Here is a 22,068-nt window from a genome sequence, read left to right as displayed (position 1 = left end):
CTTGACCTGTTTTAGTGTCTAGGCTTCTGGCAAGCACTTTTTGTGTGCCTTGATGCCATTCGCGGCTTTAACACGTAGCTCGTCCTCCTTTGGGCCGCAACTTCTTCGACCATGCCCCCCTCTGGAGGGCAGCGTGAATTTCTAAATCACCGGGGCTACGCCAGCACGGGCAAATTGGTCGAAGTTCTGTCGTCCCATCTTGTAAAAACAGCTGCCGGGATTCCCAGAGTTGCACCTGCACTAGAATTCCAACTCGGCCATCCTCTTGCGACACACGGGCAGTGTGCGGTACACGGATCTTGGGCTCCATAGCACAATGTCACACACGGACAGCCGCTTACTTATCCGCGGCACACATACAAGTCTATGAGGGACTCTCCACTGCAAACGGAGAGCTGAATCGAATTTGCTAATGGGATTGGTAATCGCGGCTCCAGGATGAGTTAGCTAACGAGTCGTTTGCGCGGGACTGTGGGCTCATCGCACAAATTCACTGGGTGGTACTATTATTCTTTAATCCTGCGCATATCGTAGGATTCATCGTTACGCTAAGAAGAAAAACTGGCATCCCCTGCTTATCTCTGTAACGTTGGGAGGTAACGATATCAGGGCAACGCAACTACGGCCTGTATCATATCCAGTCATAGCATCACAGATAAGCCGGTAATAGCTGCTAGAGAACCCGATGCCCATGAAACGGCTGGTAACTGCGGATCGTGCCGTACGTGAATGGATTGTCGTTTGCATCAACTCTGACGCTGGCCCTCACTACCCGTGATGCGCTAGTGTATAGGTACTTTGACTTGTCTTGCTTTAGTGATTGAGTGAGTTTCCATGTCTGTATGAAAAATTTGTGATACAATGGCAATTTACTCCACTAGCGACGGCCGCCTTTTTTTTTCGGTAGATTGGCTGCTCGGATATGGTCTTTACGAGCTGCTGCGGTGCCGGGTGAATACATATCGCGGCTCCAACTTCAAGACAGTACTGGCGGCCGCTACACTTGTATGCATGACCGGGCAACCACCTTCGGCTCAAGGATAGAAAAATAAACATCGTCCGACCAATGTATCAAGTGAATCAATCAGTATGCGAGTCGTCACCTGTCGTCTCGCTCGCAAGGTTGAAGACATTCACACTCTCTCATCCCGAGAAGCTACAGTTTGGTTTTTCCGAGGTTGCAACCACCCGCAGGACATATACAAAACTCGCTTTCATTGGCAGTGAAGAGGCAAAGAGCTCAGTGGCTGGAAACAGACTGGGGACAGCGTCAGCTGTGGCACACCGCGGGGTGGACAGACGGTCACGCCTGGGGGGCGCACTAAGACAGAGAGCTCCTCGAAAAACCGGGTCAAACCCCTCCTATCTACACACCTCGCACGTACGAATGGAACGACCACGCTGTCTCTCCCCTTTTGTGCGAACTTCTTCTGGCCTTTACTTCCATGCTGATCCGTGCCGACAGCGTTTTCCGTCACGTCGTAGAAAATTCTTTTTCGCATTCCAATATCAACAAGCCAGCATGCGCAAGTGTCCAACCGTGCAAGGCCTTGCATGCCAGTCAACATACGCATCGCAGTGTTATCGCCTTACTGCTTATCGCGCTTGCCATTTCTGGGCCAGATGAGGTCACATTTCAGCCGAGGTCGTTGTGGTTTTGCACGCACCTGTGGGCTGTGAGGTCAACCTTATACGACGGCGCAGTTGGTTACGCAGCCCTAGCTGTTGTCACGGCCTCAACGTCCGGACTTCGATACCGTGTACAGACGAGAGGTCGGTAGTAATGCGCATTGATATGCTCATCTCACCACTGAGGAGCGACACACGTCCATCTACCCTTCCGCTGCGTTTCGGACGTGTGTGCCTTCGTCCCTGTGCGACGCGGTAGCAGTGATAGACTTCGAAAAAGGCGTTGTCTCCAATGCCATGCCGTGGAACGCAGGGCAATGCATCCCCTGATACGAGTTAGATTCTCTGTGTACATTTTTTCAGAGCATTGACCAGCACCTCATTGGCCACGTTTTCGTGTTCCACACAAGGCGCCTTCACCTGGGTGGGTGAACAATGTTGCGCCGACTCGCGGAGGACGCTTGACGTATTCCTGCAGCTTGCGGCCATTCCTTCCATGCTGCCATGGAACTCGACGAACTGATCGCATCGCTGCCACGTCATCTCGTCAGCTGGCTCAAAGAGGAAGCGGACAACCGCCCCGTTGTCATGTGCACAGATCCTTTGAACCACCCTGAAATCAGACAGTAAGCTGATCGTGTTTTTTCCACAAGCGAACGCTATCAGGATCATTTCCGTTCACCGGGCCCACCAAATGGATATTATCGGAGACCGGCCTGGGACAATAGGCTGCGGCAGAACGGTGCCAGGAACGTCGTGCATTCCCGGTTGTTTCCGTGCTGGCGGAACGAATGATGCCTCGCATTTACACGGGCAAAGACGCACATTCTCACCTCCACAGAACGGTTTCCGGGGGCCTGGGCGACCATGTTGGACGTATTGCTTTGGGCGGACCGTTCAGGCACCGACGGGAAGACAACAGCGACGCCAGCAGATAGTCGGTGTCCGGAGTGTGTGGGAGCAGAGGAAGTCTGCAGCTGCATCATGAAACACTGAAACAAGGAGTCCAAATATGCAGTTTCGTCTTTCGGTGGGCATGATTTTGCGTGCGCTGCGGTGTCAGCAGGCGGTGTCGATTATACACAGATCTGCCGTCATTCCTCTGCGACTCGGCCGAGCTGACAAACCTTATCGATCCATCAAATACAGCAACTCCTGTCGTCATCGGTACGCTGTGCCACCTGTGCGCCGGCGGAACTGCGTCGTGAAGCGGCATCAAACGCATGCTTCTGAAACTTCAGCAGCCCAGGAGCAGAGGGGGGGGGAGGGGGTGGGGGAGAAGGGGGACGACCATGCGACTTGGTCCCTACGTACACGCATTGCGATACGTGGAGCTTCATTCGATGCAGCTGGGTACCAGGGACTCAGGGAAGACTATGACAGGGGCTCGCTGGCCGCCTTCAACCGTACTGTGGCTGAGCGCCGCGGCAGGGGGCTCTCGCTCGCGCACCTTACCCTTCGTTGGTTCCTCCGTGTCTCTCTATCCGGTGCCTGCAGTTGACAACGCGACATCAGCCGACGTGTGCATCCAAGCCAGAGAAGAAGCCGAGACTCTGCGTAGTGCAGGTCGCTTCAGAAACGCGTCCTTCGGGGCATCTAGTCGCAAGTAAGCCGGAAGCGGGTCACCGTGGAGAAAAAGCATCCAGTTCTTTACTCGTCACCTGACAACAGTGTGCTGCTCTCTGCAGATGCCAGGTGCCATCCTGTCGATAGCCCAGCGTACTGTGACTGACTGGATCTTTACCACAAGGAATGCGGCTGACAGGCCTTGTTCCCATAAAACACCGGAGACAGAGGTGTACATGCTCCTGGAGGGTAGCGGTGTGACCTCCGATGTGCACAGGGTGCGCACAAGTTAGTGGCTGCAGTGGACCTCTCACGGCCGAAGTGACGTTGGAGGGAAATCACGAATCACCCCCAACACATCGTGAGAGCCTTTGTTCCTTTTACTCTGCAGGGCAGTCGACAGCAAGACGCGGAGCGACGAGATCGTGTGGATTCGAGAGCAGGACCTCACAGCCCTGCCAGCATGCACCAGGATACTTGCGCTGTAAGCGAACTGGGCAGCAACACCGTTTCGAATCCCTTTCACTGTACGAACGGATCTGATTCTACTCTGCGACTGAATGATAGCCAGAGCTTGTCATTGCCCTTTCTGCCCACGCATCGCCGTAGTCGTGTGGTACACCGGCTGACAGACATCTTAGAGGCACGCTGTGTCTCAGTGCCTGCCTAAAATCTCTTACCAGAATCGAGGAACTTCGAGACGCCCTCAACGCGGGTTTCGTTCTCCTGGGCACTGAATTCAAGGCTTACCGCACAGAGCTACAGCTGTCGGTGTACCCAAGTAAGCGCGTGCGTCAGTCGTGGTAGACCCGTCGTGTGTCGTGCTGCATTGCAACACTTCCTGCCAGAAGAGATGCACTTTGACGCGAACCGTTTTCTGTACAAGCGTGTGCCTTGACGGTGTTACAGCTTCTCGTTTTGCCGTGTGCTCGCGCAACTCGAGTTTAAGACAAAGCTGCTTTGTGCTGTAGATGTGTCTACTTTTGAGTCGTGGCCTGTTTGTTTGTGCCTCTCTGCGATGCGGCTTGAATGTGTGCACGATTCTTTGAGGTGCCCATGGGCACTGAGCGTTAATTCTGAGCCATTCACTGTGTTGAGGCTAATGCCGGCACGCAATGACTCTCACAGGCCGTGAGGCACAATGACGCACGAGTGTGGTGTATGTGGCGTCGTTCTAGGCGGGACAGCTGGCTATTCTGCACATATGGACGCCGGAGCGGAGTCGGGTAAGATGCTGTGTCAGTATGGTCAGTATGAGACACGCCCTGCGTTCGGCCGAAATGACAGCCGGATTTGCCTTCTGTGGTGCCGACGTATTTATCTCGAGTTTTAAACGCAAATATCTGTAGCTGGGAGCACCGTCTTTTTTTTCTTGTCACACTGCATTTTTTACTTCAGCAGATATAACGGGGTATTCTACGGCGAGAGGTTCGCTACGCTGTTTTCAAGTAGCTGTTTCCCAGGAGCTTATCTCCTTCATTCACACGGTCTGCTGCACTCAGGCACCGAGAGATACTTGACTGCAATCATATACCTGAACAAAGAGTGGAAGCCACAATGCGCCGGTAGTTTGCGGGTTTATTTGGAGAAGTTCCGAGTTGACGTGCCTCCCCTGTGCAGCAGGTGAGAGTTCCGCATGTAGGAAAACTCAGACCAGGCGCACAGCATTGTTACGAGCTCGGCATTCGTGCCGGAGTATGAGATAGACGCGAAACATTGGAGGATACGGGTCTCTGAAAGATAGTCATGAATCACACGTGTGCGCTAGCATTGAGGTGCCCGTTGCGATGCCGAGGGTACTTGCTTGAATTGTATTCATCAAAGCAAACAGCAAGCTGTCTGCCTGTTGGTCGACATCTTTAAAGGATGCTTAGTGGTGGCGTCGGAGTTGCTACACGCCAGTCCGGGTTCTGCCGTTTTTTGCCGTATTGTGTCGTTTATTGCTGTCCGCGCGCTGTGTCGTGTCCTTGCGTGCTGCAGGATGGTTGTCTTCAGAAGCCATCATCTCGAACACAGCGTCCTTCCAGTCGGCTGTTCAGATCGGTTCGCCATAACGTGTTGGTTTTGCGTTTGCCGTCGTGAAGAGAGTGATAAATAGTAAAGCAGCAGATGCCCTTGCTCGCGACTCTGTCTCACTCCGGACGTTCTAAAACAGGCGGAATACTTAAAAGCAATTTCCACGGTGTTGTTTAACATAATGGGCTCTTTCTCACGATAAATGTTTGTCGACGAAGACACGGATGCCTCGTGTGGCTCGACGGCCTTGCTCGCACCGTCATGTACGAGACCACGTAGCTGAGTGAGCAGCTGGAAAAGTGCTGTTTCTTCCCACCGCGTACTCTCAAGTAGCTCTAGGGTCTGAGACTCTGTTAGACGCATGCGCTGCCCGGATTCAGCGAAACCCGTAAAGAAGAGAGAACTGGAAGCACTCACTCCTAATGAAAAAGCTTGTGTGGCACGATTCCTTGCACTGCGCTGAAGGGGTTCAAAATGTGCGTGGATCCGACTACCCAGACACAACTGCAAATCAGGAACCTCATGCAAGCCTCGCAGCGAACCAAAACGGAATAATTCGGTGGAGAGCGGTTCGCAAGAGAGGGCGGGCAGCCGGCAGGTTTGTATGCCTGACAGCGCACGATGAACCCCAACAGTACGTAGGCAAAAATGCGAACGGCACCGTTTCAAAAGTTACGTGTATCCACTTCGCGGGAACCGGAATCGGCGCACAGCATGCCGATCCCTCAGGAAACAATGGTGTCGCCCCTGCTATCCCACAAGCATGAACAGTGGTACTTCTCAGTCAAGGTGACTGGCGGAGGAACTGAAGGGCTGTGTTGGAGGTGGAGACATCTGAGTGACCTGGGAAACAAGACTCCACAACGCTATTAGATCGCTCCTTGCTTAAGGGGTACGTGTGAAGTTGTATAGTAGCTCCATATTCGGAGTTGTCGTCGAACAAGCAACGGTATCACACACGCATCTCCACTGTGTGCAGATACTGGTCGGGATTTGTTGGCGATACTGTACACGTGATTGCTTCCCGCCCAAAAGACCCTGTGATGCCCTTTCCCCTAACGGTTCGGAGCACGTTGCGAATACCTTTTCGTCCTGCATCGTCTAACTTTTGGCTTTCACGCATCGAAGCAACTCCTGCTGTCAGCAGAGCCACGGTCGCTCTCGAGAGGTACGGAACGCTGGAGGCCTCCACATACAGGTTTGACACCCTCGAAGTGAGGCGTTGTTTCACATATTTTGAAGGGGAGACATGGCGGACGCAACAGCTGTCCAGGGAACACACTAGTGTGTCCACGCGTGCTGTCGGACGCGTGACTGAGGCCAGAATCGGTTGCCGACCACACACCAGGGCGGAGACCTCCGATCGAACAAGTCGCTCCCAAGCGTTCACATCTTAAAGAATACTTAGAGGTGATGACCACTAGTCTTCGACCCTGATGAATTTTACTATTCATATGTGGTTACCTGGCGACTGAGGAAGAAGGTCGTTCTAAATAAAAGAGCATAATCGAGTGCGGTACTCTGCAGAGGTCGGGGTGGTGACACGACAGGGGTGGGCTACGTACCACCTGCTCCCACCCTCCTGCGCGCTGGTTATCCAGACTCTTCGTCCTATAGGACATGTCGTTCATCGGCGATGTTATATACCATATTGTTTTTAAATAGCCAGCGAAGACACAGAGATGTCGCATGTACGAAGTGATACCTACATACCCTGAAATCCGTCGTGACAGGAGGGCATTTCAGAGATGCTGCGTTCTGCCTACATGCAACTGCTCGTAAATGTGAGGCGCAACGCGGCGGACATGCATCTGTGAATCTACTTCATGTTGCGGTGCTGTTCGCGACTTACTGGTACACTCTCGCAATTTTACCAGCACTTGATCCATGGAAAATGGTCGGATGAGCGGCGTGGCGGAGCTGGCGGAGGGGCTGCCTCGACCGCTTCGGCCTTCGAATTACATGCACGAGTTCCGATCTTCGCAATGCCGTGTTGGCCGCTTGCTCTCTGCGTGACCAGACCTGGTGTAACGGCCCTGACCCGTTCTGAATTTTGATATGCTCCAGGAACTGGATGTGCTCTTTGATGGCACACCTCCCCCGAGCGCCTTGTGCATGTTCGTGTTCCCTTTCCGGCGCGCGCGTGCCCGCGGTGTGTATCGTTGGTCTGTTCTGCTGGTGTCTCCACTGCGACACCGGCGAAAGTTCGTTGCCACCCCCGCAAAATCGCCTTTGAGTACGCTTGCTAGCTTCGCCTTTTCACTCGGCAGCAGCGGATAACTTCGCGTTCTTCGGACTAAGCCACCCATACGGTCCCCCACTTGTTCCTCGGCTCCGGCCTTCTTCGCTTGCCAACCGTCGACGGCTTTCCTCGTTTCCTGTTTCTGGGTCAGTCCGAATCGCGCCGCGGCACTCTCCGACACCTCTCCGCGCGGCGCTCCCGCCCCCCCCCCCCCCCCCCCCCGCCCCCCGTACGCCATGGAGAAACGCGCACCGGGAGCGGGAATGCGTGGGCGTCCGCCAGCCGCTTCCGCACTGTCGATGGCTGAGAAACTCAGTCTTTCGGAGGCGGCTAGAGCGGCCGTTGCCCGCGCAGTGGCGCCTGCACTTCGCGCCAGGCCCTCTTTGCCTGCGTCGGCGCGCCTCTCCACCTCTTCGGTTGGGTCGGCGATCTCGAACCCCCTGAAGCGGCGAAGAGTGCGCGAGCAGGGCGAGGAGGACGACGACGCCTTGTCCTCCACTTTTTCTTCTGCCTTTCAGAGCCCGGTCGCGGATCTGCAGGCTTCTGACGGCGCCGCCTCCCCGAGAGCCGGCGAGAAGACCAAGCTGCTGAGGCCAGCGCTCAGCGGCGTGCAGCGAGCGGGCGCCGGCGGCGCCGCCGGCACCGGCGAAGATGACATCGAAGTCTGCCTTTCTTCGGGTCAGGGCGCCAGCGACGAAGAGCGCAGCGGCGAGAAGGGACTGCGGGGGAAGAAGAGGCGGAAGAAACGCTTGTCGGTCACCATGCGACCAGGGAGCCCGGAGCGGCTCTACTACGAAGTCGACGAGAGCGGCATTGCAGCAGAAGAAAACGCCCCCAACAGTCAACCATCCGCTGCGATGGCGCCCGCCCTCGCCGGAAGAAGTGCCTCGAAAGCGCGCGGCGGAGGCGCCAGTCCGAGGTCGCAGGGGGGTCGCACCGCCGCCGGGGCGGGTCGGCTCGCCGCCGCGCCCTCAGACGGAGGCGCCGACAAGGACAAGCCTCGCCAGAGCAGCCGTACTCTGCTCCCCTCTCTTCAGAATCTGTATGTCCAGCTGTCAGACGAAGAGGAGGAAGAGTCGCCGTCGGTGATCGCTCACGGCAGCGCCTCGCACAGCTTCCCCCTCTCAGGCGCGCGCCGCGCAGCGCGCGCTGCGGTCTGCGACGGAGAGGCGTCCCCACGCGTGCTTGCCGCTGCGCCGCGTACCGAGGCGATCGGGACACGCGAACGCGGCGGCCGCGGAATACCGCAGAAGTTGAAGGGCAGCGAGCGACAGGCAGGCGCCCGTCGGCTCAGAGATTACGCGTCAGCCTCCGCCTCCGCGCACGAAGCCGTGCGAGCTGCTTTGCCTGCCTTCGAGTCGCCGACGCACGGAGGCTTCTCTCAGGCCTCAGTGCCCGCAGACGAAGACACGCACGCAAGCCAAACTTCCTGCCTCTCTTCTTTGCTGTCCTCGGTGATCGCGGACGAGGCTCCATTCACCTCTCCTGCGCCAGCGTGTGCGCTCTCTCCGTCGTTTCAATGTACTTCACTCGCTGCGGCAGGCGCGGCGGTTCCAGTCTGTCCGCTGCGGCCTTCTGCGTCTTCGCCCTCGCTCGCTTCCTTCTCGTCGTCTCCTTTCGATCCGCATCTGTCGCTGGCGCGAGACAGCCCGTGGCGTGGGGTGCCCCTGCCTCTGCGGACTTCCGTCGCCGCGTGCGTGCGCTCCTTCGGGCGCGAGCGCGCGAATCAGCTCTGGCGGCTAGTTTCGCTGCTAGGCGACTTCGTCCACTCCGTCTCGCCGATCGAAGTCGTTGGCCTTCCGGGCACCGGCAAGTCGCACTTACTCCTCTCTTTCTTCGGCGCCTCCTCGCTCGCGTGGGGATACGTCGACTGCGCAGCTGCGTGCGCCACGGCCGGCGGAAGCCGCCTCGCAGCTCGCCAGGCGATCTGCGGGAAGCTGCTTCTTCATCTGGCTCTCCAGCTTCGCGGCGAGCTCCTGGCGGGCCTCCAGACCATCCGCGCCCTCCAGCGAAGAGCCGCGGGGGACGATGCGCGGCGCGGCGCGACAGCCGCCGACGGAGGCCCGGCGCGAGGCACCGAAGAGCTGCCAGAGGCGGGTGGGGCGGCGGGCGACCGGAAGCGAGCCCAGCCCGGATGTGCCTCAAGAAGCGCGAAAGCGTGCGAAGAAACGGTGCCACCGGCTGAAGACGCGTCTCCTTCCGCGCCGCCACCAGACCCTGCGCTGTCGCCTCTGGATTCGGGTGCCTTGTTCGCCTTCTTCGCCGGCACGTCGTGCTTCGCCCCGCCCAACGCGTCGTCTGCGTCGCCGTTCGCGTCGGCGGCGGCGCTGCAGCTGCTGGAAGAGGACTTGAAGGAGAAGAGAACTCAGCTAGATCGGCTACTGCGGCAAATGCAGAGCGGCGGGAAGAAGACCGCCGACACTTTGGCGTTCTCGGGCACCCTTTTCTCGCCAGGGGCCTCCGCGAACTCGGTCGAGCAGTTCGTCTCGCTATTGCGTCAGGTCCTACGCTGCTCCTCGCCTCTTGCGCGCACCTTCACCGTGCCTCTCGTCATCGACGAGGCCTTCACCCTGGCTCAGAACATGCCCGATTTGCTGCACGCATTCCTGCGCCTTCCCGAACTCCTCGGCGGCGAGCCGAGCCTCGGGCGACCGCAGAAGACCGCGGAGGCGCGCGCCACCGCCGCCTCTCGCAGTTTCCGCGATGGTTTCTGTGCGGAGGACGACGAGTCGTCCTCAGACGAAGAGGAAGAAGAAGCGCTCCTCCTGCCGCCGCGAAACGTGTCCGTGGTGGTGGTAGGCCGCACGCCGCTGCGTCCGGAGGTCTACGAAGGCCTTCCACAGCCGCCGCGCGTGCACTTCGGCGCCTACGAAGCGAGCGAGGCGCGCGACATCCTCGTTCGCAGCTTCCGCTGGTTGGGTCTTCCGGTGCTGCGCCTGGCTGCGACGCGACAGAGCAGACAGCAGCGGCGCGGGGCCTCTCGCGCGGGATCAGAGGCCGTGGCAGACCGCGGGACCAAAGAGGCTCGAAAGTGGAGATACGGGCCTCTCGAGTTGGTCGAGCAACGCACAGTCGTTGCCGTCGTGGAGGCTGAGCACGACGCGGAGGCTGAGGCAGCCGGCGCCGCCACAACGCCGCGGCGAGGAGGCGCCCGAGGGGAGACGGAAGACGGAGAGAGTGAAGTCAGCGGAGGGAGAGGAGGGCGCAGCAGCGAGCCGACGTATGTGTGGGAGAGTCGTCTGGTGTTGCGACGAATCCGAAGGAGGGTTCGGAAGAGGGAAGGCGCACCTGCGACTGCGAGAACGGCGTCCGCAGGCCAGCGGGACGGCCTGCCAGACTCCGCCGCGGAGGGATGGCGCGAGGAGGAGAGAGATCTTGAGGGGGAAGAGCCGGCAGTGTCAGTGCGCACAGACCCCTGTGGAGCGAAAGAGAAGGAGCCAGCGAGTGCGGATTCGTGCCTCGAGGCAGGACCCGCAAAGCGGAAGAAAGAAGCTTCTTCCGCAACTCTGCTGAACGGCGAGGGGATCCCGACGCGCGCGGCGTCGTGCAGTGGAGGCGATGAGCTCACACACAACGGCCAGCACGAGACAGAGAGCAGCGTCGTCGCTGCCAGCCCGTCGGCGGCGACGGAGGCGCTCGAAGAGGAGACGGATCTCCTCCTTGACGTGGAGACACTCTGGTCGCACTTTGTCACACTCTTCATTCAGTCCTTTCACCAGTCTCTGCGCAGCGACTTCCACGACCAGCGCTTTCTCTGTCGGGAGTTCTGGGGACAGGCGATCAACCTCGCGCTGCTGCAAAACCGGACTGACGCGGGCTCCTCCGCCCTCACTGCGGCGGCGACGACTGCAGCTCTGAATGTGGCGGGGCGCGTGCCTGGCTCGCCGCCGCCTGCGTCGGGCGCGTTCGGGTCCTTCGCGGCGGTGAAGGCGGCGTCCGTCGCGGCTGCGTCGTTCCTGGTTCGCCTGCTGCATCCGCACTTTCGCGCGGCGCTTCGGCAGCCGTTCTCGCACTTCTTGCCGGATTTGCAAAACTGTCAAATTCTCGACGCGAAACACGTCACAGTCTGGGGCGCGTCCGCCCAGAACCGCCACACGGCGGCGCGGCGCCTGGAGTTGCCTCGGCTGGGGAAAATCCTTCTGGTGGCTGCGGCCATCGCGGCCTACACACCGCCAGGGCGCGACAAGCGCCACTTCAACGACTGCTGCGGAAACATCTTCCGCGTGGCGCGGCCGCGGAATGCCGCCGCGCTCGTCCAGTCTCCCTTCATCGCCGCCGCGGGCGCGGGCACCCACCTCGCGTCCGCGGCGGTCGGGACCACCGTCGTGGCGGCGGGGCTGGGGAAGGGGCGGGCGGGGCTGGCGGCCTCGGAGAAGCTCGAGCAGAACTTTCTGCCGCGAGCGCTGCCGAAAAGCTTCACGCTGCTCCGCTGGCTTGCGCTCGCCGAGTGCCTCGAATTCAGCGTCCGAACGCCCGGTCGGGAGCGAGGCCGCGCGAGCGACGGCATCGGGCTGATGGACGCAGGCGTCTGCCAGCAAGTCGCCTCGCTTCTGCGGCTGGGGCTCGTGCGGCTGGCGGCGGGCGGCGCGCAGGAGGCGCGAGGCGCGAGCAACGGCGGGTATGGCAGCCTTGGCGTTCTCAAGTCGACTGCGCAGATCTGGGGTAGCGAGTGGACGAATGCCCTCGGCTGGGTCTTCGCGCAGCAGCAGCTCCTCGCGGCGCAGACGCGCGGCTACGCAGCCGACCTCTTTCTGCTCGGGGCGAGCTCCGGCGGAGGCGGCAGCGCCGGCGCGCACCTGACTGACCTCTTCAACGCGAACGCGCGACTCGCACTCAGCGCGCCCATCGGTCTCGTCAAACACATCGCCGACCGAATCGGAGTCAACCTCGCAGAGGCGCTCCTGGGTTGAACGCGCCGCCAGGCGCCCGCCGAAACTCCCACGAGGCGCGCGAGGGCAAACGCTGCAGTGCCGGGGGAGCACCGGCTCTGCGGGGGTTCGCAGAGCAGACGTCCGTGGGCAGTGGGCTCGCGCCTCGCGTGGCGTCGAGGGGGGCGGCTCATCCGTGCCTCGACTCCCGCCCGGAGCCTGAGCAGCGCACGCAGTGCGACAGCTGCTCAGCGCTTTAACTTCATTTTTTGCGTCGCGACGTCCTCGAGGTTGTCCGGCGCTTATGCAGACGTACTGCGGCGGAACCTCCAGCACAGAGTTCTGGAGCAGGGAGCGACCCTCTGTCGAGTTCGAAGCGGCTTTTCTGCTGTGTCAGCCACTTCTGCGAGCCGCCGCGTACCACGCCGCGCATCTACACCGTCCGCAGCAGTCCCGAGGGAGGCGCCAGATGCATACATATATCGTGAATGCATATACATATTTATGTGCATATATCTGCATGTATATTCCTACATATATATGTATGCGTACATAGATATGAGTATATATATCTTTGTATGTGCATGCACTCCTAACTGCATTTGTATATTTTCTTGGCTATAGGTCAAGCAGCCTTTTCATTCGAGGCGCGGGGAAAAGAGGGAACCGGCACAAATGCAGACTTCTTAATCTCCCGTCACCGACTTGTTGAGCCCGTGAGGTTCGATGTGAGGAAGCGAAAGCGGGATCGAGTCCACGTCAGCCTTCTTTATTTAAAGAAAAACGACTCCAGCTCAGAAGGGTTCACTGAGTCGTTGGTGCTGGCCTTTGAACGCTTGACGCCTACGCAGCAGCGTCCACAAAAATCTCATTTTGTGGCAGGTGCCTCGCACCCTCACACATTCCGCACACGGTACATGAAATCGGTGTATTCACGTTTGTGCGAGGCGGCAACAGCTGCATGCCGAGATTCGCTCGTCCAATGCAGCTTCTCACTGTTGTCACTGGTAACCGCACGAACAGAGCTTTGTATCTACACACATATTTTGTAAATCTATCTGAAGGTGAGCTCGTTCCTGAACGCGCAGATGTTTTGACTCGTGCGAAACGAAGCTCCCAGCCGACCATCTGCCTTTCACTTTTCTTCTTTTCTCTCGCACAAACGAGCCGCACCGGCGCGCGTCGCCCCGAGGGACGCTCTGGACCCAGGTGAGAGACACACGCGGTTCGAGGCCCAGAGGAGCCGTGGGCACAAGCTTCTTTTTACTAGCCGCCTGCAGATTCTTGAGTTCTACTTCGAGGTGCAGTGAACGAGTTCGCAGACGGATGCAGGCATGCCGAGTACGCGATATATCCCGCTGAGATCTGCCGATTTTTGAGCGTTTCGAGATGGAAAGGGTTTTTCTCGATCGCATCTGCCGCGGGGTCTCCAAGAAACAAAAAGCCGCGGGTCCTATCTCTTGCCCCCTAGCCCGCCGTAACTGTCGTAAAGACGATATGTACACATACTCTTACTAGGTTTCATTCATTCGGCCGGCTATGAGCACGGGAGCACACCTACGTAGCGGCACACACGCATACCTTTAAGCAAACTCTGATGTACCTCGACAATCACATTAATGTGGACAACTAAGTATAGACGAGTGACCGATCGAGGCGACCTGAACCCGCCGCTCCACTGACAAGTCCTCCAAGCCATACACACGCGTCCTGTTCCCCACGGCCTTTTCTCTGTATTCTTTCGCTTGTTGGCTCGACGCCGTATTAGATCTCTCTCCGTTGTAGAACGTGCGGCATATCTCTTACTTGCTCAGGCTTTCCCCGCGCCCCGCGTCGCTCGGCTCTGTCGCCCGCGAGCGTCCGCATGCGCCGCTCGCCAGACTAATCCAAAGTGCAGCCTTGCGGGCGCGGCGTCGCAGGGACTGGCGGCAGCGAACTTAAGTGCTTGTCAATCAGAGCCAGCAACTTCGGGTGCCCAAGGCCCACGCGCGAGTAGGCATCCTGAACACGCAGAGCCAATATCGCAGAAAAAAGGCGCATGCCGCGTGAGAACTTAGCGCCGAATCCCGGTATATGCACGAATCTACTGCAGACAAGACAGACGGCTCTGGGGGACAGCGCCACGTGCGGGCCTCCACAGAGAGGACAGTGGAGGAGCCTCATATGACTTGCAGAGTGGGGAAAAACGAGAGGACACTCGCGAGGGCGGCAACCGTGATGCTCAAACAAAACAACGTCAAATGAGTCCGACCCGCGCCCGCCAGCGAACCTGCTTTATCGTCGCTTCGATTCACGTGAGTATAAACACATTACATACATATATATACTTATATCTACATATATATAGATATATATGAACGCCAGCCCCTTTAAGAATGCGGAGTGGAGCGCGCGTGTCCAGTGTCTGTCTACGCCTAGGCACAGAGCTGGCAGGTCTGTAGGTTGACTGTGGAATCCTCCTCGGGATGCGAGAAGGCGCTAACAGACAGAGACAAACGCGGACGGACAGCGCGGCCTGCAGGGCGCCCAGCCGCGTTGACCTGCCTTGAGAGACTGTAGATCCCACGCGAAAGCGCGTTCCAGCCCCTGCAGAGAAGCCACAAAAGAGGTACGAGCTCCATGGAAATGCGTTGCGACCGACTACCTGTGCGAGAGTCATCGCACACTCCTTTTACCGAGCAACTGAAGGAGAACGAGAAAGGCGTATTGTTCTTGCCCTCCAGCTCTCGGGTCGAGCTTTCCACGTTTGTCGTTCGGCGCTTCTGCGACGTCGCTGTCAGACTCGCGGCGGCACCGCTTCTCTCGCGAAACGCTCTTGCTGCGGCTATGCGTCTTCGTTCTCTCCAGGCGTAAGTTGTCCTGCTCATCTGCCTATCTTTCTGTCCTTGGTCATGTCTTTCCGCTCGCGGTTCGTCTCGTTTGGTCCCCGTCTTTCCCGTCCGCCTCGCTTTTGCGGCGTTTTTCGCGTTTTTGATCGCTTACATCTGCGCAGAAGAAGTTTCCCGCAGCTTCAAAGAAGGGCTCGTGCCTGACGCGCATGCGCCCGAGAGCTCCGACGATCGGAACGAGACGAAGCGACGTGAGCTCGAGACCAGCGGGTGCCACGCGCCCATGTTCTCTCTGTCCGCGACGCTTCTTTCCCTCGTCGCCCTGCCGCTGCCTCTGGCGCTGGGCGGCTGAAGCACGGAAGACAGGATCGCGCGCAGACAGAGAGGGAGGCGCGGAGGGCGACGCGCGCGTGCGAGGCTCTCCAGGGGCGGAGGACATGTGAAAGCGAAGAGAAGAAGCCTCGACAAGGTGGTTGCAGACGGCGAAGAAGGTCTCTTGGGCGCCGGGGAAAAGCGCGGCGCCTTGCATGCGGGAGAAACTGAACGACAAGAAAGCCACAGGCAACCGAAATGAGCTCGCGAATAGGACACCGCCGGATTCCTGACAACGTAGGCCGCGCGGAGATGGCAGAGCGAGGAGAAAAGAGAGAAAACTGGAAAGACAACAGGCAAGCGGCAAGCAAGCAAGCGCGGCAGATACGCGCAGCTGAGACGCCCGGGCGCCGCAGAAAAGGCAGCGACAGGCATTTCGAGGAAATGAAAGGGCACGCACATATTCAAAAAGGCGCTCGTTCGCACTGTGACCCTCTAGTGAAGCCCCGTGAATCGTGAACGCCTTTCCCCATGAATCGTGAACGCCTCTCCGTCATCATGCAAGCATGCACACGCGTGACTTCCCATGTGTGAATTGGTGCATTCGCAGGCGCGGCCTCACAAAAAGACTGTTTACATGGGAAAAGAACCAATGCTGAGGTGCGCTTCATAGAGAGGCAGGCAAGAAATGCGCTTCCGCGAGAGCTTGAGTGTATGCAGTAAGGAGGAACTCGAACGGCTGCCTCGAGGCTCAGGGACTCACCTGGAGAGCACAGTCACGAGCTGCTGCAGGGTGAACGACCTGAAGAAAAAATAAGAAAAGTGAGGGGAGGACGACGACTGGAAAGAAAGAAGCATGCCAACAAGAAGCGAAACGCTTATCTCTAAACGGAGTGGACAGGGCCGTCGCACAAGGGCACTGCGGCGAGGAAAGCAGAGTAGACATAACGTGCGAGGCGAAAAGTAGGGTGGCGAAGCAGAGCAAGAGAAAACGGGAAACATCAAGGAAGCCAGGAAGACACCCACGGAGAAAGCCGACGGAAAGAGAACGGAAATGATACAAGAGAAAACATACCGTGCGACGGGAAGATGAAAAAAGATATCGGTGAGCTTGCTTCAATACGAAGGCAAAACACGCATCTTCCTGGCAAGCAGGAAGGGTCCACTCATTATCCTACTTCTTGCTCCTTTCCACTCCGTAGAATCAGGAAGATTCACAAAAGTGCACAAATATATATATCAACGTTTGCATACGCTCGCATGCAGGTAATTCACCACCAAAATATGTGTATAGGCATGAACAGGTTTTGAAATTTTTGCGGTGATTGCTTGACGTCTTTGATTTCAAGCACTTGGCGTGGCCTTTCCTCACGGAATCAGGCGCTCTGTGGCGGTGAAGAGCGCGCGGAAGACCGCCTCGCGCACGCGCTCTTCCGGTACGTGCCGGAGTTGGCGGTACGCGTATAGAATTCCGACTAAGTCTTGCGGCGCGAAGAGCGCCGCGTGGCTAGGGATCCAGGCGTCGAGCGCCCGCAGAAACTCGGCGTCTTCAAAGTTCAGCCTAGACACAGAAACGGCAACAGAAAAAGAAAATTCCGAAATTCCGACCCGGAACGCGCGCGCGAGGCAGGACGCCACGCCCGGCAGAAGCCTCCAGACGGGCGTTGAAGGAGAGAAACCAGACGCAGCATACGCGCGTCCGCGTTTCTCTCGCCTCCCTCCTCTACTCCCTCTGAGAGTTACCTCGCGAACGTCTGAGCGAGGTTGCTCACGTCCCGACACGTCAGCGCATCTTCAGCCGCAGCGCCAGTCCTCGTGGCAGCGCCGTCAGGCGCCCCGAAGCATGTCGTATTGGTTTCGTTGTCCTGCACCAGCTCGTGCGGCGCTGTTCTGCTATCCGCCGCCTCGGCGTCTCCTTTTCCCGCGCCCGAGAACGACGACGATCCAGCCGCTCGCGTCATCGCGAGCCGCGCTCGACGTGCAATCGCGGAAATCAGGAAGTCTGAAGACAGCGGAAAAGATAAATCCGAACAGAACGTGAACAAAGGTCTGCCATCCAGAGGAGAGTCTGCAGAGAGCGATCCAAGTTTCGCTTCCCCGAGCGCACAATGCACGCACACAGAGCCCCGAAAGATGGCCTCGCTCTCTACTGCATTTGAGACAGCGAGAGACGGCTTCGAAGCAAGGAAACCTCATAAAAGTAATTTCACACGCGACTTCATTGCACAAATCAAGCAGAGAAGAAACGAGAGGAAGATGTCCGAAGACGGAAAGAGCCTACACATGGCCTCTGAGGCACCCCGCTGTGGAGAGCTTCTGTGGTCGAAACCCTGTCTTTATGCCTCAACGCCGGCCTCTGCCGCATGTGCATGCTGCCTCTCTTAGTGTCGCCTCCTTCACCACACCCCTCGTCAGCGATCCCTCCCTTTTCCCGTCTCCTCCTTCCCGAAGAAGCCTGTCCTTCGTGACTCCTTCCCCTGCATCCGGCTGCCCACGCCCTTCAGCGTTCCTCTCGTCTCCTCGCCTTGGGATTTTTCCTACGACTTGTCTCCAGTGCGCACTCACCTAGGTCGTCCTGCAGGTGTGCGACGCGCGAGAGAGCGAAGCAGAGCGTCATGACGCCGCCTAGTTCCATCTGGGGGACTCGCGGCTGGAGCACCGTGGCGAGTTTGACCAGCAGCTGCTCCTGCGCTCCCCGCTGTGCGTCGCAGAGGTCGGGCGCGTCGCCTCCCGAATCGAGGGCGTGAGGTCCGACAGCCGCAGAGGCGCCGTTCCGGCGGGGCGGACCTGTGCGCCCTCCAGGCTGCTTGCCCTTGGCCTGAAGCTGCTTCGAGCTACCCCAAGCCTCGCCGCGGAGGATCCGCGCGCGTTCGTCGACGCCTGTCAGCGGCGCCGCGAGGACGCCCGCAAGCTGCGCAGCGAAGACGTCGAAGAAGATAACTAGCGACTGCGTGACTGGCATCCCGCGCGGTGTGCAGACCGCTGCGCGGAAGAGCAGCGACTCGCTGCCCGCAGCCAGACCGCGTCCTCCGCAGCTGCGCGCCGCCTCCTCCCCATCCTCCCTCGCGGGCTGCGCGGCCTGCGCGGCCGCCTCGCGCGGCTCGCCAAGATCTTCGCCATGCGCCTGCGTGGCGAGCGAGGGGAGGACGGCGTCTTCGAGGACGACGCGAGTCGCCTCGAGGAGATCAGACCGGTCACAGCGCACCTTCAAGAAGGAGCGCAGCACCGTCGCGAGCGCCGCCAGCTGCAGGTCGTGCAGCGGCAGGCGCGGCGCGGCAGCGACCCCTCCGGCGGGAGGGGGGAGCGGCGAGGCGAAGGCCGCCGCGGGAGGAGCCGCAGCCCCCCTCCCCAGAAGGAAGTCGGCGAAGAGGTGAAAAACGCGCAACAAGGGAGCGCGGGGGAGGGAGACAGGAGGCGAAGCGAGGGCGTAGAGCAGCGTGGCAAGGGGGCGCTGCTCAAAGTCGAGAAACGCGACCATGCCGCCGCTCGCGCGATCCGAAGAGAGACACCCCGCAGAAGGAGCCACAGGAGGCAACGCGCAGGGGCTCCCGCGGGCACCTGCCGCCGGCGGCGAGGCAGTCGCGCCAGAAGGCGGCAATGCCGAAGGCCGAGACGCCGCAGACGGCGAGGTCGAAACAGCCGCGGGCAACTCAGGAGAATAGGGCGACGCGCAGGACGCGAGCCCAGGAGACAGAGGGAGCGGCGAGGGGGAGGGCGAAGCGAAAGGCGAGTGAGGAATGGCAGGCGGTGTCTCCAGGAGGAAGTCGAGAAGCGCAACATAGAACGCCTTGTCCTTCACTCCTGCCTTGACGAGAGCTCCTGTCAGCAGAGCGAGGTCGCCGCCTCGGAACGCCAGAGGCACTCGGGAAAACAGCAACGCGCCCACAGCGTAGATCTTCCCAGCGAGAGCATCCGGATCCTGCGGCGTTGCCGCCACGCTGCCTCCCGCTCCACTCGCAGAGGCCGAGGAAACGCCGAGGGGAGGCGGCTGCCGCCGGGAGAGGCCGCCGCCCGTGCGTGGCGAAGCTGCCTCTGGCGACAAGAGTGAAGGGAGGCGCGGCGCGAGAGGCAGAGGAGAGACCCCTCCGCGGGCGAACGCGTGGAGCGTCGCACAGAAGCTGGAGAGCGTCAGCAGCGACGAGGCAGGCACCGACGAGCAGAGGACGAATCCGTCAGCGTGTCGGCCTGTCGCGGCGCTCGAAGCTCCCTCCGCGTCGGCGCGCCGTTCTGCCTCCGCCAGCACCTGCCTCAGCGAGATCGCGCGCGCGGACGCCGGAAAGCACGCAGCAGAAGAGAGCGAGGCAGACAGAAAGTCGGGCGCGGGCGCGGCGGAAGGGGGAAGGCCTGGGACCCGCGAGACGGAAGGAGACAGAGGCGCGGCGTCTGGGATCTCGACGTAGCAGCGCTGAACCACGTGATGCTCCACGTCTCTCCAGAAGGACGCGAGCGGGTGAAGGCCCTTCTCAGCCATTTCTGTGCATGCAAACTGGATGTCCTCCGCGCCCATGCTGCCACGCGTGACTGAGGCGGCGAGGAACGCGGCCCGGCGCCGCAGCGCCGACGGGCTGCCGCGCTCCACTCTCTTCTTCGCCGGGAGCAGACTGAACAAACCCTCCTCGCGTTCAGTCCAGGAGCCCCAGCGCTGCTGTCGCGAAAGCCCAGCCGCGGCAGGCGCGGCGGGAGAGGACGGCGAGGACGGGATTTCTTGCGCCGGCGCCACACTCGGGAGCTGGCAACTCAAGGAAACTCGAGAGGAGAAGCGCCCGGAAAAACACCCGCGGCTAGAAGGAGACAAAGACGTGCAAGAGGGACGAGGACGCGGCGTAGACGGCGACAGCCCAAAGGCGCTGGAGAGCCTCTTGGGCGCAAACGAAGAACGAAGAGGCGAGGCAAGGACGTCGCCTGAGGACGCGGGACCCGTGCCTCCCTGCGGGCGCCGTAGGCGCAGAGAGCGACAGAAGCCCGAAAGGCAACGAGACGCAAAGACAGAAGAAGAGTGAAGTGCAGGGCGAGCCCATGCAGAAGCGAACAAACGCGAGGAAACAGACGGACACTGAGAGTGAGATGACGAAGTAGGAAACGAATCCAAACAGGGAACCCAAGAAGCCGAGGAATGAGAAGACGTTGCAGGAGCCGCACACGCAACCCGCACAGCCGAACCGTTTCCCCCTGCGTCGCCTCGACGTTTTCGCTTTTCAGAGCGCGCCGTTGTGGATAAAGAATCGCGAAAGAGGCGGCTCCGCGTGGCTCGCGGCGCGTTGCAAGAGAAGGCTGGTATGTCTCTGCCAAGAAAAGGAAAGGAACTTGAAAGGCAGGAGCACAACTGCGAGGTGAGCCTCGCGTCTCGGCGAAGGCTCGCCGCCATCTCGAGTGTAAACACGCCTCCGTAAAGTCTCATCATACGCCGGGCTGTGCTACGACTTTTCCAAACATGGCTGTCCTCTTCTCTTCTTCTCCTCGCGAAGCAGAGAGAGAAGACGTCGCGGACCAAGGGAATGGCTCGGGCGGGCTCAGAGAAGAGAGAACACCGAAGTGAAATACAAGGGCGAACGCGGGGGATCAGGAGGGAGAGAAAAGCATCCTGTAGCAGATTTCCACAATTCATGGACGGTGAAACGACAGGTAAGGCAAGAGGAGAGGAAAACGAGCTCGCAGAAAAACGGGCGACAAGCAGAACAGACAGGTGTGGAAAAAGGAGATGAGCGGAGGTTTTAAACAATCCTCAACACAGCTCGGTGTTCACATACGTAGATAGCTGGAGGCCCCCGTATGTTGCGCTACAGGCCGACCGCAGGCAAGATGCAGCCGTAGAGGCCAATGTTTAGCACGAATTCGAGGCCAAATCGCATATCTTCTTGAGCATAAATTGAGTAGGCGCACAGGCAAATACGAGCATTCTTTTAAAATGTATATGTAGACGTGTATTGAAGCATCAAAGTATCTTCACGGGCGTTGATTTCCCGGATCCTGCATGTAGACGCATGCAGGCTGCCGAGTCCGCCGGAACTTGGAGGCCTGTAGGCACAGAGAGAACAGCCTCCGCCGTCTTCGGGCTCTTAAATACGAAAAGGGAAGCTCCGGTACTTTTTCTTGGTTCTGGAAAGTCGCAGAAGACCTCCGCTAATCTCGTGGCGCCGCGAGTAGGAGCGACAGGTACGGCCGCATGCAGAAAATCTGCGCGGGCATGCACAGCTTTTCTCTCGTCCGTTCCCTGGTCAACCGCCAGCCAACGAGGCCAGTGGAAGGCGCCCTGCGCCTCACCGGAAAACGTTTCAGCTGCGTAGTCAGCTCATTCTGCCGATACAAAAGAGACACCTCGACTCCTATGCGACGGCATGCGCTCATGAGCCGTCCGGCTAGCTCGCGCGAGTCTCTCAGACGGGGCAGAGAGAAAAAAGCTCTTGAGCAGCGAAGCACCCTGGAAAGACACACTGCCGTCGTGTGTGAAGTGCCTATACTACGGATATCGTAGCGCTCCGCTTCGGGTTTGAATGTGTGTGAGTGGACCTGCGTGCTCACCTCGTAGTGTTCGCAGTGCGCAACTGTTGGAAAAATAACCGCGGCAGACGCACACCAACAGCGGCCGACAGATGACGCCTTCCTCGCC

At 59.3% G+C, this 22,068-nt stretch overlaps 3 protein-coding genes across 3 annotated transcripts; 2 read left to right on the top strand and 1 right to left on the bottom strand.

Moving 5' to 3' along the window:
• Positions 1–2,133: 2,133 nt before the first annotated feature.
• Positions 2,134–5,249, top strand: BESB_008740 (oxidoreductase, 2OG-Fe(II) oxygenase family protein; the record flags this gene model as incomplete). The annotated part of the gene is made up of 7 exons (XM_029359628.1): positions 2,134–2,255; positions 2,696–2,796; positions 3,127–3,235; positions 3,587–3,679; positions 3,879–3,976; positions 4,374–4,421; positions 5,176–5,249. 7 exons carry the CDS (start codon positions 2,134–2,136, stop codon positions 5,247–5,249), a joined length of 645 nt encoding a protein of 214 aa, XP_029222541.1.
• Positions 5,250–7,716: 2,467 nt separating this feature from the next.
• BESB_008730 (uncharacterized protein) lies at positions 7,717–12,363 on the top strand (the record flags this gene model as incomplete). Its single annotated transcript, XM_029359627.1, has 1 exon — positions 7,717–12,363. The coding sequence occupies one exon, from the start codon at positions 7,717–7,719 to the stop codon at positions 12,361–12,363; it is 4,647 nt and encodes a 1,548-aa protein (XP_029222540.1).
• Positions 12,364–14,202: 1,839 nt separating this feature from the next.
• Positions 14,203–21,806, bottom strand: BESB_008720 (uncharacterized protein; the record flags this gene model as incomplete). Its single annotated transcript, XM_029359626.1, has 8 exons — positions 14,203–14,322; positions 14,866–14,907; positions 15,304–15,688; positions 16,225–16,263; positions 16,834–17,022; positions 17,205–17,463; positions 18,027–20,388; positions 21,723–21,806. The coding sequence occupies 8 exons, from the start codon at positions 21,804–21,806 to the stop codon at positions 14,203–14,205; spliced, it is 3,480 nt and encodes a 1,159-aa protein (XP_029222539.1).
• Between the last annotated feature and the right edge of the window lie 262 nt (positions 21,807–22,068).

The sequence above is a fragment of the Besnoitia besnoiti genome, chromosome I, assembly GCF_002563875.1.
Source record: "Besnoitia besnoiti strain Bb-Ger1 chromosome I, whole genome shotgun sequence".
Lineage (NCBI taxonomy): Eukaryota > Apicomplexa > Conoidasida > Eucoccidiorida > Sarcocystidae > Besnoitia > Besnoitia besnoiti.
The sequence above is the reverse complement of the archived record's forward strand: the minus strand, read 5'-3'. Positions and strand labels throughout refer to the sequence as shown.